The following is a 14,700-nucleotide window of genomic DNA, read 5'->3' as shown; positions in this document are numbered from 1 at the left end:
AAAGAAGGAATAGAAGCCAGACTTCAGGGCAGTTTAGGGACATTCTAGGCAGAGGTAACAGCATGAGCAAAGCATGAAAGCATGAAAAGAAGGAACAGCCAAAAGTAGAGTGCAAGTATGTTTGTTTAGAGGGCTGAAAATGTGAAGCAAGGATTGATAGAAGGTGAAGCTAGGTGGGGCAGATCCAAAAATGTACCATGTTAAAGAGCTTGCATTTAATCCCCAAGATATTGGGGAGCTTTTAAGGGATTTTTTAATGGGGAAGGGATAGGATCAGATACTGATTTTAGATAAACTAGTATAATAGTTTTATAAAGAGTGGTTGTATTAGTTATCTAAGGATGCATAATAAATTATAGAAAACCTGGTAGCTAAAATAACAGGCATTATCTTATAGTTTACTTTGATTCAGGAACGTGGTCATAGCTAGTGAGGCTCTCTGGCTTAGGGTCATTCACAAGGTGGCAGTCAGAGTATCAGCCAAGGCTACAGTCATTCATTCCAAGGTTCATTTGGGGGAGAATCCACTTCTAAGCTCACTGAAGTGGTTGTTGAAAGTATTGAGTTCCTTCTGTACTATTGGACTGAGGGTCTCAGTTTCTCTCCAGAGGCATCGCTCTGTGCCTTGTCACTTGGGCCTCTCCATAGAACAGCTCACAGCATGACAACTATCAGCAAAAAAGTAAGAGAGAGAGCAGGGTGAACAAGATAGAAGGCAGAGTCTTTTAATATAATTTCAGAAGTGCCATCTTGTCACTTCTGCTGTACTTCATTCGTTAGCAGCAAGTCACTAGGTCCAGCCCACACTCAAGAGTAGAGGATGACGCAAGAACATGAATACTAGGGAGACGTGGGCCATTGGGCTCCATCTTTGAAACTGACTATCACAGTGGACTTGAAATAAGACTAGAGACAAAAATGGCCCACTTAGGAGGCTATTATAATAATCCAGGTGAAGATATGGAGATTATTGTAGACATGTGTAGTAGAATGAGGGGAAGGGAATGGAGTCAGGAAATAGGATGTTAAATCATGAGAACTTGGTGATTTAGAGCATGGGGTTTTAAGGGAGAAGAAGGAATTAAGGGTGGTATCTAATTATTCTTAGCTCTTAATCTGACTAAAGAATATTTTCACTTGAATGTGATGTAACCTCCTGTCTGCATTGAGTTTTTCATCTTCACTACTGCCATCCCCTCCATACTTTCTGTCTTCCGGGCTTGTCCTTGATGTTGCTTCACTATTTCTTCACTATATCCAGTTAGACACTGGTTATTTCTCTCAGTATGTGTTTAATTTTCCTAGTTGTCTCTGTTCCTGTCTTACTGTCACTATCCAGGTACTTATCACTGTGCACATAAAGTGTAGGAATGGACTTGTCATTGCTTCCCTGTGGCCATTTCCTATCTTTAATCCAGATTCTAAAACATCTGATATTTATATATCTATCATTGATTTAACCAACAAGTGTTTACTGTGTTATTTGTGACCAGCATTTTACTAGGCCTCCTTGGGAATATAATTGTGAACAAGACAAACATTATTCTGTTGTCATTGTCTTTGATCTTTTAATGACTTCTCTTCCTTTCCAGCTGTCAGAAATATCATTTTGGGGGTGCCTGGCTGGCTCAGAGGACCATGTGACTCTTGATCTTGGGGTCCTGAGTTCAAGCCACATGTTGAGTGTAGTGATTACTTAGATAAAAATAAAACTTAAAAGAGAAATATCAGTAATTTTTAAGGTACATTTCAACTTCTACCTTTCTTGAAGTGTATATATGTTCCTTTTATCTCTGTCTCCTACAGCTGTAATTAGGAGGGGTTTTACTTTAGAAATTTTGAGATTCTCCAAGTTTAAAAGAGAGCACTGGCTTAAGCTGTTACGTGTAATGAAGCTGTGTCTGACCTCTCCCTCAGTCGGCTTCAAGCGGTAGAGCAATGCCTTGCCGCCCTGACTCACTGGAATCATGTGGAGAGCTTTTTAAAAACAGATGCTTTGACCTTCCCTCAAAGATTCTGATTTAATATGTCAGAAATGAAAACAAATAAGACTCTAAGGTGAATTTGATGTCTAGATAAGAAAACTATTGCATTAAAGTCACCCTCATCATTATACTGCTAATTGTTTCTGTACATTTAATCATCCAAATAGCTTAAAGCAGAAATTTCCAAATACTGGTGGAGAACTAGCTACATCAATACACACAGACATTTGGGCCCTATCACTAAAGGTGTTGATACCCTGGATCTGTGCTTATATCCAGGCTTCTGTATTTTCTAAATAATAAAAGAAGACCGATATATAATTGGGTTGTAAAAATATTGGAGGAATGGACTAATGTTCCCTTTAATTATTTGTATATTCCTTTACAGTACTATTCAGATACATACATGTAAATATTTGATAAACATTAAGGACCAGTTGGCCATGATATGCCTTATAGATTACTTTGGAAGATTCTGGCCAATTAAAGTCATATTTTAAATAGTAGTTGAGTGACTGCTATGTTTAGATTTTTAGACACTCCAATACTATTCAGTAGTATAGTTTAGTGTTTCATACATTGGTGCATTTTATCTAGCTGTTTTATTTTAGATAATAGCTTACTGATCACACGAAAAATTTAGAACGACTAGATTCTTTTTCCTCATATTATTCTGATAAATCTTGTTATATTCTAGTATAGAGAGTTATTTCTTGCAGAATGGGATTGTCAGAATGTGGCTTTAACAAATTTTTTCTTCCTTTTCTTTAGTGTTATTCCTCTTTTAAGAGAGTCTGTTGGAATATTAATGCAGAGAACTCCTCCAGTGTTGGAAAGTACTCTGCCTCAGTGCTATCAGAGGGTAAGTTTCAAAGCTTCCAAACCATTAGGTTTTATGTTGTTTCCAAGCTGTTAGGGTTTTTAACTTTTACAAATATGGGTAGCATATGTGTATAATTTAGTATTTCTTCCAAGATTGAATGCTAACCATGAATGCCATTTATACAAACCAAAATAAAATCATTGGAAAATATTGAACTTTACTAAAGGAAATGTGGTAGAAATTGTCCTCATTTAAATTTGAGCAGTTCTTTTAAAATACAGATACGAATAGCAAATGATACTAGCATTTATTCAACATATTTTTTGAGCCCCTACTTTGTGCCAGATATTCTAATAAGGTACTAAGGTTATAAAGGTAAGCAAGACAGACAGCGTGTCTGTGCTCAGAGTTTACGGTCTAGTGGGAAAGAACAGGCACTAAACAATAAATTGATAAATAAGAAAATATCCATGATAGTTATTATAATAGAAATTTAAAAAGTGATGTGGTAGACATGGATGGTTAGCTTAGATTCACTAAGGAAGTCATATTCTAGGAAACTGAAACCTTGATGACAAGAAGGAGCAGCCTTATGAAAATCCTGGAGAAGAGTGTTTCAGGCAAAGGAACACTTTGTGCAAATGCAGAAGTTCTACGGCTGGAACTAATTTAGACTTGTGAAGACCAGAAGAAAAGGCCACTGTGGCTAAAGCATAATCAATAAAGGGACGAGTGGCTGGAAAGGCTGGAGAGAACAGTAGCGGCCAGATCATACAGAGATTTGGGTCTTATTAGAGGTTTAGATTTAATTTAAATCCATGGGAAGTATTAGAAAGTTTTTAGGCAGGAAGCATGTCATAAAACTTATGTTTTTAAAAGATTATTCTGCTTGCTACTGGTGAACAAATTCTAGAGAGAATGAAAGCAAAGAAAACCAGTTATGAGGCTCTTGTCATCTAAGTGGGGAGAAATGGTGGCTAGGACTACCGAGGGAGCAGTGAAGATGGAGGTAAGGACACATCCGGGATAAATTCTTGGAGATGGATTATCTTAGTGGAGGGGAGAAAAAGTGTTGACTCTCAACTGGGTAGATGCCGGTACCATTTGTTAAGATTAAGGTTGTGTTGATGCAGATTTGAGGATGGAAAATCCCCCCAAATCGAGTTCTATTCTGGATATGTTAAAACTGAAATGTCTTCTATACTGAGGGGAAATGTCGGTGAAGTAGTTGGGTATGCAAATCTGGTGTTTTTGCGAAAGATTAGGACTAGGAAGAGTTTTGAGTTATCAATCTATGAATAATATTTAAAATACTGGGATTCTGTGAGATTCCCTTGGGAGAATTAAGCTCTTTCCTTTTTAGCTTACTTTCAGCTCCAGGTTTGCACACAGGTGATGGAAGGCCAGGAAAGGGAGTGGTTAGGAAGGGAGCTGGAAAACCAGAAGAGCTTAGTGTCTCAGAGCTGAAGAAGGAAGCAGTGATCCACTTTCTGTGGGGCAAGCAAGGCAGGAACAGAGAAGTGATCATTGCCTGGTATCATGAACAGTGCTAATAACTCGGATGAGACCAGTTTCAGAGCAGTTTGGACAGGAGAGCACGACTTGAGTAGATATTAAGGAGAAAATGAATTGGGGAAGTAGAGGTAGTCGCTACAGACAACTCTTTTAAGAAGTGTGGCTGTTAAAGAGAGCAGAGAAATGAGTTGACAGCCTGAGTATGGATATAGTATCAGGGGAGGGGCTGTTTGTTTTTAAAATAGGATATTCTGGAATAGTGCTGTCCCATAGAACTTTCCCCAATAATGGAAATATTATATAATCTGCAGTGCCCAGTATGGAAATCACAAGCAAAATGTGGCTACTGAGCACCTGAAGTATGGCTAGCACAGTTGATTTTTTAATGTAGTTTAATTCCTCTGTATTTAAATAGCCACATATGTCTGGTGATTTCCATATTACACAGTGCTAGAGCATGTTTGTTACTGAGAGGAACGGGCCATCCTAGAGGAAGAAATCAGTGATACGGTAGTAAAGGTGGTCGTTGGAAGAATGACGTTCTTGAGAAGATAAAAAAGGATCGAACCTTGGGTGCCTGGGTGGCTGGCCTTCTCTCCCCGCTTGTGCGCACGCACGCACTCTTTCTTTCTCTAAAGGAAGAAAAGAAAGAAAAGGATAGAACCAGAAGCACTGGGAGTAATTCAGTGTAGAGGGGAACCAGGGGTACTGTATCCCTGGAGGGGAGGCAGGAAGTGCTGACATAGATGACGGTCCGCTGGTGGATTTGGTGGTACCGGATAAGGGATTTTATGTACTTGTAGTTTATCATTTATAAGGCAGTGTAATCAACAGATTAGAATGCCAGAGGAGGGGCGCCTGGCTGGCTCAAGAGGTTAAGCATCTGCCTTTGTCTCAGGTCATGATCCCAGGGTCCTGGGATTAAGCCACGCATAGGCTTGTTTGCTCAGGAAGGAGCCTGCTTCTCCCTCTTGCTCTCCCTCTGCCTGCTGCTCTGCCTGCTTGTGCTCTGTCAAATAAATAAAATCTTGAAGGAAAGAAGAAAAGAAAGAAGGGAGAAAGAAAAGAGGAGAAGAGAAGAGAGAAAAGAAAAAGGAGAAGGTGTAAAAGAGGTTTTTTTTAGATAGAAAAAGTGAAGTGTTGCCCATTTGACATCTATGGTTATCATTTTAAGGTAGGGTAGTTATCATAACTGTGGAAGAGAAAGGGGCAACTTATTGAATGCTTACTATAAGGTGGTCCCTGTACTAATTGTTTTCTGTATATGGTGTCTGGTCTTCACCATATCCATACCGGCTCAGTTTTATCTTCCTTTCCATAGGTAAAATTGAGGCTTGGAGAATTTAGGTAACCCATCCAAGGTCACAAATGCTTGTGGCTGAACCAGAATTCTAATCCATATCCCTCTGACTTGGAAGCTCATGCCCTTTCTATTATACCACATTGTCAGAATAGGAAAAGCATCTATGACTCCACCTTTCCCATACTGTTTAACGTGAGGAGAGTTAAAGCCAGCTGGTATAGGAACATTCCTTAGTCTTAGCTACTAGAGTACTTGCGTTCTTAGAGGTAGAAGAGATCTATTCAGTCGGTTGTTTCGTTTACAGTAGACCATCCCATGAGGATGCCATTAGAAACTTGTAGAGTGATATCAGGTTCAAGCCACTATGTCATCAGAGTCCTGAAAGAGGAAGAAAAAGTCCTCCTTGACTTCTTTTCCCAGTAAAAGCAGTTTTTAAAAAGGCCACAGTTGGTATTGTCTCAAATTTCCTACCAACTGTTTTGGAGTTTATAGAAAATAATGCCTACATTGATCAAATTCTGATAAAAAATGAATATTTTGATAGCTCTAAGTTCAACTTCTTCTTAATTAACATCCCAAATAGGTTACTTAAAATCATGGGGCGCCTGGGCGGCTCAGTCATTGAGTGTCTGCCTTCGGCTCAGGGCACAGTCCCAGGGTCCCGGGATCGAGCCCCGCATCGGGCTCCCTGCTCCGCTGGGAGCCTGCTTCTTCCTCTCCTCCCCCGGCTTGTGTTCCCTCTCTCGCTGGCTGTCTCTCTGTCAAATAAATAAATAAAATCTTAAACAAAAAAATCAGAGAATCTCAGAATTGAAAAGGATCTTGTGTTTTTGATAATAGGCATTCTAACAGGTGTGAGGTGGTTTTCATTGTGGTTTTGATTTGCAGTTCCCTGATGATTAGTGAGTTGAGCACGTTTCACTGTTGGCCATCTGTATGTCTTATCTGGAAAAATGTCTGTTCCCATCCTCTGTCCATTTTTTAATCAGATAGTTTGGCTTTTTGCTATTGAGTTGTATGAGTTCCTTTTATATTTTGGATATTAACCTCTACCTTTTCAATTTTTTTTTAACCTTTTCAAATTTTTTTTAACCTTTTCAATTTTTAATGGTCCTGTCACGTTTTCTATTTTTTTCTCATGTCATTTTCTTTTTTTTATTATGACATTTTCTATATTTCCAGAACCTTATCCATTTTGTCTAGGTTTTCAAAATTGTGTTTTTATTTTGTGTGTGTGTATGTGTATATATTACACACACACACACACACACACACACACACACACAAACACGGAGTTTACTAAGCACTTACTTGGGCCAGGCACTGTTTTAGATGCTAAGGAAACAAAACATTAAAAAAAAAAAAATTCCCTGCCCTTTTGAACTTAAGTTCTGCTGAAGAAACAGGCAATAAAAAATTTGAATAATATAAATGAATAATGCACTGTATGATATTATGCTCCAAAAAGTAAAACATAGAAATGTGAAAGTGCAAACATTATTATTTTACATAGAGTAACAGGAGACCGAGAGTACAGGAGTTTTACAGTAGCTTACTGAGAAGATGACATCCGAGTAAAAACCCAAACAGAATGGGCCAAGTAGCAATCGGGGAGGAAGGTACACTTCAGGGAGAGAGAGTGGCAAGTACCCCGTGGCAGGAGCGCGCTGGACTTCAGCCAACGGTGAGGAGGCTGGTTTAGCTGAGGAAGAGAGAGCAAGGGGACATCTAGTAGGAGAGGAGGTGATCATAACAAGCCGGCCACGTGACGTGGGCCCGTGTAAGTCATTGCAAAAGCTTTGTTTTTATTCAGAGTAAGGTGGGACGCCATCGGAGGATTTGAAACAGGCAAGTGGCAGCATCTGACCTGAAGTAAAAGGCTGGCACTTGGGATACTGTGATGAGAATAGATGGAAATGGTGCAAACACGAAATAGACCAGTTGTTATCATATATTATCACACTCTCACTGTTAGAATCATCCAGACTAGAGATAATGCTGTCTTCAGCTAGGCTGATAGCAGTAGAGATGTTTGGAGAGTTTGGATTCCCTTAGTGGCAATACTTGGTGTATTCACAGGCTACACATTCATATAGTATTCCCTTTTATGGTTTTTAAATTCTGTTATTTGAGTTGTTCTTTTTCATTCTGTTTTTGCTTTTTTTTTTTTTTTTTAAACCTCCATCAGAGTTTGTCTTGCCAGTGGTTGTCAGCCTTAGGCTATGGAAACCTTAAGGAGCCATTGGAAAAACTGAGAGACGTCCTTCTCTTTTTTGTTGTCACATGATTCAGAGAAGAGTATATGTTGGTATTTAGCTCCGTGGGGATGCAAAGTGTCCTTTAGTTTCTGACACAGGGAAGAAGTGTCCTGTCCAAAATATGCCCCCTTTGAGAAACGCTGACTTCTCGACCTCAGTAATCTTTCAAAGAACTAGTCTTTTGATACTATGAATTCTAATAGTTTCTAAGTCTCTGGACCATTGATTTCTGTCCTGTATTTCCTTCCTTCCTATTTCTTTGAGTTTACTCTTGTTGTTCTTCTAGTTTCTAAACGCAAATGAGTTTATACTTGTTTTCTGATCAATGTACTTGAAGTGTAAATTACTGTTTGGTGGTCTCTCAGCTGTGCCCTACAAATTTTGGCACGTGATCATTCACATTTCCCAAACACCTGTCATGGCACGTAAGGAGTACTCAATAAGTACTTGTTAATTAACTCACATAATCTCTGACCCCTCCTTTGAACTAGAGAATAGAATCCATGTTACTGATATGTTGCATAATAATAGTATTAAATTAATAATCTAAATAGCAGTTTACTGAACTGCATAATAATAATAATAATAAAAGAGCATACATATTAAATAAGGGGGTCCTTGTATTTGATTACGATGTTAATATCTGCCCTTTCTGTTTCAGGTGCAGCAGTTGCAAGGAGTTTATAGTTTACAAGAACAGCACTTCTGGACCTTATGTTCTGATGTTTATGTTGGGACCTTGAAATTAGTAGTAGCCCCTGATGCTGATGCCAGGTGGATTTTAAGCCAAACACATAATATTTTTACTCAGGTATGACTTTTTCATTAACTTAAGGATCTTTGAATTTATCTTATTTACTAGTTTAAAAAATATTTACTACTTAACATGTTAAATATATATATATATATGTAAATATATGTATATACACACACCCGATACTATGAGGAAAGGATTTTTTTCAACCATACAACCAAAATTGGGGGCTCTTATTTTAGTTAGTACTCTTAAGAAAGGTAGTCCTGTTCTCTCATTATACAGATTTGAATTCCTTTAGATTCTCCTTTACCGTATACTCCTTATAAGACATGTTAAATGCTGTTTAAAGCCAAGAACTAAAATAGCATTTGGAATAAGAGTAATGCCTTGTCAGTGGCTTTAGCTAAGAGTAGACTATGTTAACATTTTTGTGTGATAGCAAAGCCATAGTTCTGTGTGATTTAAAAGCTTAATATGCTGTCGTATTTGGAATCATAAATCAGTCAGTGTGTGCCTGCAGCCGAATCATTTCACTGGATGCTTGTGCTGTCTTGAGTTGATATAGTCATATGACTGATAATCACCGTAAAAGTGATATATGTTATTCTGTATCTGTTGGGAGAGTAAGAACATCATGTCAGGAACATCTAAGTAGAGAGTAAGAGAATACAGACACTTTTTTCATTCTAGTTTGCTGGAAATATTTGGCAAAAAATCTAGATGTCGACACTGCTGCCAAAACTATCTAACACATAGATCTGATGAGGAACTGTTTCCATGCCTTCAAAATGTGTGCTTAAGAACTGGCATGTGCCTCCTGCTGTGACGCAGTGAGAGTGTGTGGTACTTTTGCCGGAAATGGTTAACGTGAATCTAATCACTAGCAAACCACCAGACAAACCCAGCTTATAGAAACTTCTACAAGACTGTTAGCCTAGATTCTCACCAAGTGTCAGTGTCACTGACACACAGTGGGGGGTGATGCTAGATTAGAGGAGACTTCACAATTAAATGCAATGTGTTATCTTTGATTGAATCTTAGACTGGAAGAAAAAAAAAGCACAGATGAAATTATTGGGTAACTGGGAAATTTGAATATGGACTGCATAATAGCTCATAATAATTGTGTAGGTGTTAGATTTCTTGGGTGCGACAATGGATTATGGTTATCGAAGAATGTTCCCATTCTTAGCAGATCCATGGTGAAGGATTTAGTGGCAAAGGATCAGGATGTCTAATTTTCAAATGTTTCAACAGAAATAAAAAGATTATAAATAAATATACTTAATAGAGAAATAAAGCAAATGTGGCAAAATATTAGCAATTGGTGAATACAGGTGATTTTATTTTTTCAAAATAAAGTTGAAAACCAAAAACTTTGGAGGTTCCTCATTGCCACCAGGATAAAACCCAAACTTTCTAGCATGGCCCCATTAACTTTTTCAAGCCTCCCGCTGTTCATTCCCATATACTTCATACCCGTCTACACTGTTTAGTTTTCTGTGCAGGACAAAGCTCGTACCCTAACATAAAGGTCCAGTTCAGTTGTTACTTTCGCTTTGAAGCCTAAAGACCCCTCTGAGCTGCACAACTTTACCTTGTGATATACATATTTATCTACAGGTTTCTTCCAAACATCCTGATTTTGCATTCTCAGTGCTTAGAAAAATGTACATGTATAATAAATTTGTTGAATAAACAAATTCTTATAACTGATTTGACCAACACCATCTTTACATAAGTGTGCTAAGTATGGAAAAATATGGTTGGGTTCTCATTGGTCTTTTTAACCACAGCATAAAAAGATGGTAATGATATATAGAAGTAGACAGAGACAGACAGACAGACACACACACACACACACACAGGGAAAGAAGGAGAGAAAAAGGACGAGAGGGAGAGAAACAGATACATCGTATCTTCAGACATGAACAACAGAACATAATATGCAGTTTAAATTCAGGATCTTAGCATAAACTAATGATCCCTCTTCTCTAATAATGAGAAATGTATGGTTATGTTCCTTTGGGAATAAGTAATGAAATAATTTTATGTGTAGGCAACAGCAAGACTTAACTCTACTACGAAACAGTATGCTGGTACCACGTACTCCAGAATTTTAAGAACTAGGTCTCTTCTTTCGCGGGCACCCCAAGTCTGTATGACTTTCCTGTCATAATGAGGCATGCAAGCCCTTCACAGTATGTCTGAATCCTTCTCACATCGCTACAACAGGAGGTGTTTTAGAGGCAAAAGGAGAATGTGGCTGCAGTAACCTTGCTTTTTCACTGTCATTCTAGATCATTGTTCTCTCCTTTACCCTTGTCTCCTAGTTAGACTGCGTCCTTCCACCCTCCTGTGTTAGCTTCTGTTGACCTCCAGGACAGGCTGCAGTACTCTCCGAAGACTTGGGCACTTAGTCGCGGTTTTCCCTCTGAAAAGGAACGCCGTTTCTAGGTGTAGAAGCGCGCCAGCAGCTGTGCCCGCGCTTAGGAGTCGCTGAGGTTGTATCTGAAGTAGATGGAGGAGGCTTCTTCTGGCGACCGTAGACACCTTGGCTTTTAAAATGGCTGAAGTTGAAAGTTTATTCAGAGGCTTCTTTGGTTTTGGAAACTGTATTTGGGGTTTGAAATTTTTAAGCTCTGAAAAATATTTTCAGCCTTTTCATCAGCCAAGGTCAAGCCCACTCTATTTCATTCCTTGCAGAGCCGGACCTTGCAGTGAAGATAGTTCCACACATTTTTTCCAGAGGGGAGCCGGAATCACCCTACTCATGACTTTCATTTCATACTTTTAATGATTTTAAAGTAGCTTAGTGATCATTGTTTTAGTTCCAACATATGCAGAATTGAAGACTAAAAGAAGGATTTCCTCAGTAGTAAGTTACACTTTTGGTTTCATGACATTTTCAGGCGTCTTTCTTATAACTGATTTTTTAAAAAGATTTTATGTATTTATCTGACACAGAGAGAGAGAGAGAGCACAAGCAGGGGGAACGAACAGCAGGCAGAGGGAGAAGCAGGCTCCCTGCTGAGCAAGGAGCCCAATGCGGGGCTCGATCCCAGGACCCTAGGATCATGACCTGAGCCAAAGACAGATGCTTAACCAACTGAGCCACCCAGACGCCTCTTATAACTGATCTGAAATCAAAATTTAAGTGATAATTTTTACTTTAAAAATTCGTTCTTGTTAAAATATCTATGAAGACGACTTTAAACTGAAAACATCAGCTTCATGACTATTTTAGAACTATATAATAGGCATGTCCGTTTTATTCTCATTTTCCATGGTATCAGTCTTTAACGGCCAGCTAAAGCTGTGCATGAATAGAGTAAAATAAGTGAATTGGTGAACTTAGGTTCCTTAGGGATTATTAGGTAAGGGATAATCCAATTTTTACACTACAAGGTTTTCTGCTGGCATAGAAAAAGTTCTTTCTCCCATTCTCCCCTGCACTAACTTTTTAAAAATGAATTATCATTTGGGAATTGATGAAATAAAAAACTTATTTTTTATATTTAGTGTATGAACAAGAAGATTAAGATGGCAATTTAACATTTTATGTATCTTTTAAACTTGCTGATATCATCTGTTAATTTTTTTTAATATACTGTTTTGTTAGAAATAATGTTTGAAGAAAAATCTAGAATATGCTTGTTTCGTTGCCCTCTTCAGTTCCACAAAGCATAGAAGACAAGCCTAAAACATGCTTTCTACTCCTTGATAGAATGTCTTTTTTTTTTTTTTTAAGATTTTATTTATTTATTTGACAGAGAAAGTGAAAGAGCACAAGCAGGGAGAGCAGTAGAAGGAGAGGGAGAAGCAGGCTCCCCGCTGAGCAGGGAGCCCAATGGGGGCTCGATCCCAGGACTCTGGGATCATGACCTGAGCCAAAGGCAGATGCTTAAGCCACCCAAACGCCCCCCTGATAGAACTTCTGTCTTGATTTCTTTCATCTTTTGTCCTCTCCTGCCTATTTCTGTTATGCATGTTAAGTCCTGAACCCCCAGCTTCCTGCTTTTGCCTTTTTGTGCTCTAGCCTCTAGCCTCAAAATAGAAGTTCACACTGATAGCCAGGAAGGAACCAGAAATCCTCCTCACATGCCCAAATGGGAGCTCACCAAGTTTCAGGAACCTCCCCAGCCCTCCATGCTCCTGATCCCTTTCTGCCTGACCGCTGACCCCGCCCAGCCTCCTGTCTGCCGGAGGGTAAGGGCCCCGAGTGGGAGAAGCTACTTCCGCCTCTCCAGGGCGCTAACTAGTCTTCCACCCTTTCTGTTTGTTTACCTGTCTGTAGATTTTCATCTGTCATAAGTGCCAATTCTGCTTGCCAACTCTGCAACTCCCCTTAGCCAGCTTTCCATTTTCTTCATCGTATGTGCTTGATGCCCACCAGAACCTAACCTCGGAGGGGGTTGGAGTAAACAGCCATGGGATGGGAGGCCAACAGGTCCCTAGGTTCGTAGTTTTTAATTAATCCACAAGGGTTAAGCCCTCACTGGTTGGTTGGTGGAGGGCAGGAACAGCAGCGGCAACGGCGGCTGGGCCTTCAATGAGCCCACCACGCGCCAGGCACTGTGACAGCTGCTGGACGCGTCACTCCAGCCTCCTTCGAAACAGGTGCTGTTAACGCACAATTTATAGAAAAAGGAACCCGGGCCCCAAGTTACTGCTCATGACTTATAATTTCGTCATATTCACTCACTGTTTCACTAATTCTGAGATAATTTAGGTTTCACATGGAAGGCTAAAGCAGTTTTCAAGACCTCATTTTAAAAGGATAAAGATTAATGTTCTATGTCAAAAACTAAAGTAGGAAGTTCCTGTGGAATTGGTAGAGAATACAGACAAACCAATAATTTTCTATAGCCATATTCCTGTGTGTGTTTCTTTTTTTCTTTTCTTTTCTTTCTTTCTCTTTCTTTTCCTTTTTTTTTTTTTTTTAATTCCTGCTCTGTTTTCCTTTCCATAACAATGAATATGAACAATGAGGCTATTCTAGTCTATGGCACCAGATTAACACTGATTTTCTTAGGAGTGCATGTGTTAAAAGTAAGTCTTACCGACTGAAAAAAGTGTTGACTGGATTATGGTTTACATGACTCTCATGACATAAGACACAATGAATGTTATATGGTTTTCACTTGTTAAAGACAAGGGTTTTAAAGACCAGTCTCCGATTGCTGGTGCCATCCTAGTGGTAGAATGTTCGATGCAACTGAGCCCTGCTTTGCTCTGCTAGAGGATTTGTCTTGTCTTTATGGTGTGGATAAACTGTAGAGAAAACCTAGTTTGCATTCAGGGAGTAGGTGGCTCACTATAGGATTCTTTGGAAATTCTTCTTTTCTCTCTACTTTGAAGGAAGCTGAGAAAGAAACATGGGAAGCTGGAAGACTTGAAGCTGTCCCCCTCAGGACAGCTGGATGAAGCAAAATGACTTTTTCTGTTAGACTGAGCTTTTATGTAAAGCTGTAGCCCCTCAGGGGAAAGTTATAAGCTTGAGTAATTAACTCATGATTATGCAAAGATCAGTTTATCCAGCCTCTTTGTTTTTCCTCTTTTTTATTGCCTTGGGCTAAGCTCATTTCTTATTACCATCTTCTCTGTATTAGGGCTGCGGCTGAGGGAAGTGGCAGGGTAGTAATAGGGGCCCAACTTACTTCGACCATTTTACTTTCATTAACAATTTTGTTAAAAGAGAAAAGGAATTAAGCCAATTTACTTGGGCAGTTGTTTTTATCTCAAGATTAGATATACAAAGATTTTCCAGAAGAGTTCCTTAGTCATTTCAGAGACTGTGTGGGTTGAGTAAATCAGATATATTTACAATGAATCAATAATTTATTTTAATAGCCTTTTATAGCATATGAAATCCTTTCTCATATATTCACATATAATCCTTACAGTGGTACCTGAGATGTAACAAGGGCTTATTAAATACTTGTCAAATATTGGATAAACATATAACAATTTTGTGAGATAAGTAGACTTGGTATTTATCAATGCTTTTAAAGTAAGAAAAAACTGAGGTTTGGTTTTAAATCTTAGCTCAAAATCAC

General features: G+C 38.9%; 2 protein-coding genes across 3 annotated transcripts in view; one reads left to right on the top strand and one right to left on the bottom strand.

Annotated features, from left to right (window-relative positions):
* SLC30A7 (solute carrier family 30 member 7) overlaps positions 1–14,700 on the top strand; it is an 87,590-nt gene that overhangs the window by 69,615 nt on the left and 3,275 nt on the right. The window contains exons 9-10 of the mRNA XM_008697647.2: positions 2,757–2,847; positions 8,546–8,695. Of these exons, the coding sequence (XP_008695869.1) occupies positions 2,757–2,847; positions 8,546–8,695 (241 nt within the window). The remainder of the gene's footprint in view (positions 1–2,756; positions 2,848–8,545; positions 8,696–14,700) is intronic.
* The window catches only part of DPH5 (diphthamide biosynthesis 5), a 63,123-nt gene continuing 51,178 nt past the window's right edge, over positions 2,756–14,700 (bottom strand). For both annotated transcript variants that reach the window (XR_005834081.1, XR_005834079.1), the window contains one exon: positions 2,756–6,004. The gene's annotated coding sequence lies outside the window, so the exon portion shown is untranslated. The remainder of the gene's footprint in view (positions 6,005–14,700) is intronic.

The sequence above is a fragment of the Ursus maritimus genome, unplaced genomic scaffold (assembly GCF_017311325.1).
Source record: "Ursus maritimus isolate PB19 unplaced genomic scaffold, ASM1731132v1 scaffold_12, whole genome shotgun sequence".
Lineage (NCBI taxonomy): Eukaryota > Metazoa > Chordata > Mammalia > Carnivora > Ursidae > Ursus > Ursus maritimus.
The sequence above is the reverse complement of the archived record's forward strand: the minus strand, read 5'-3'. Positions and strand labels throughout refer to the sequence as shown.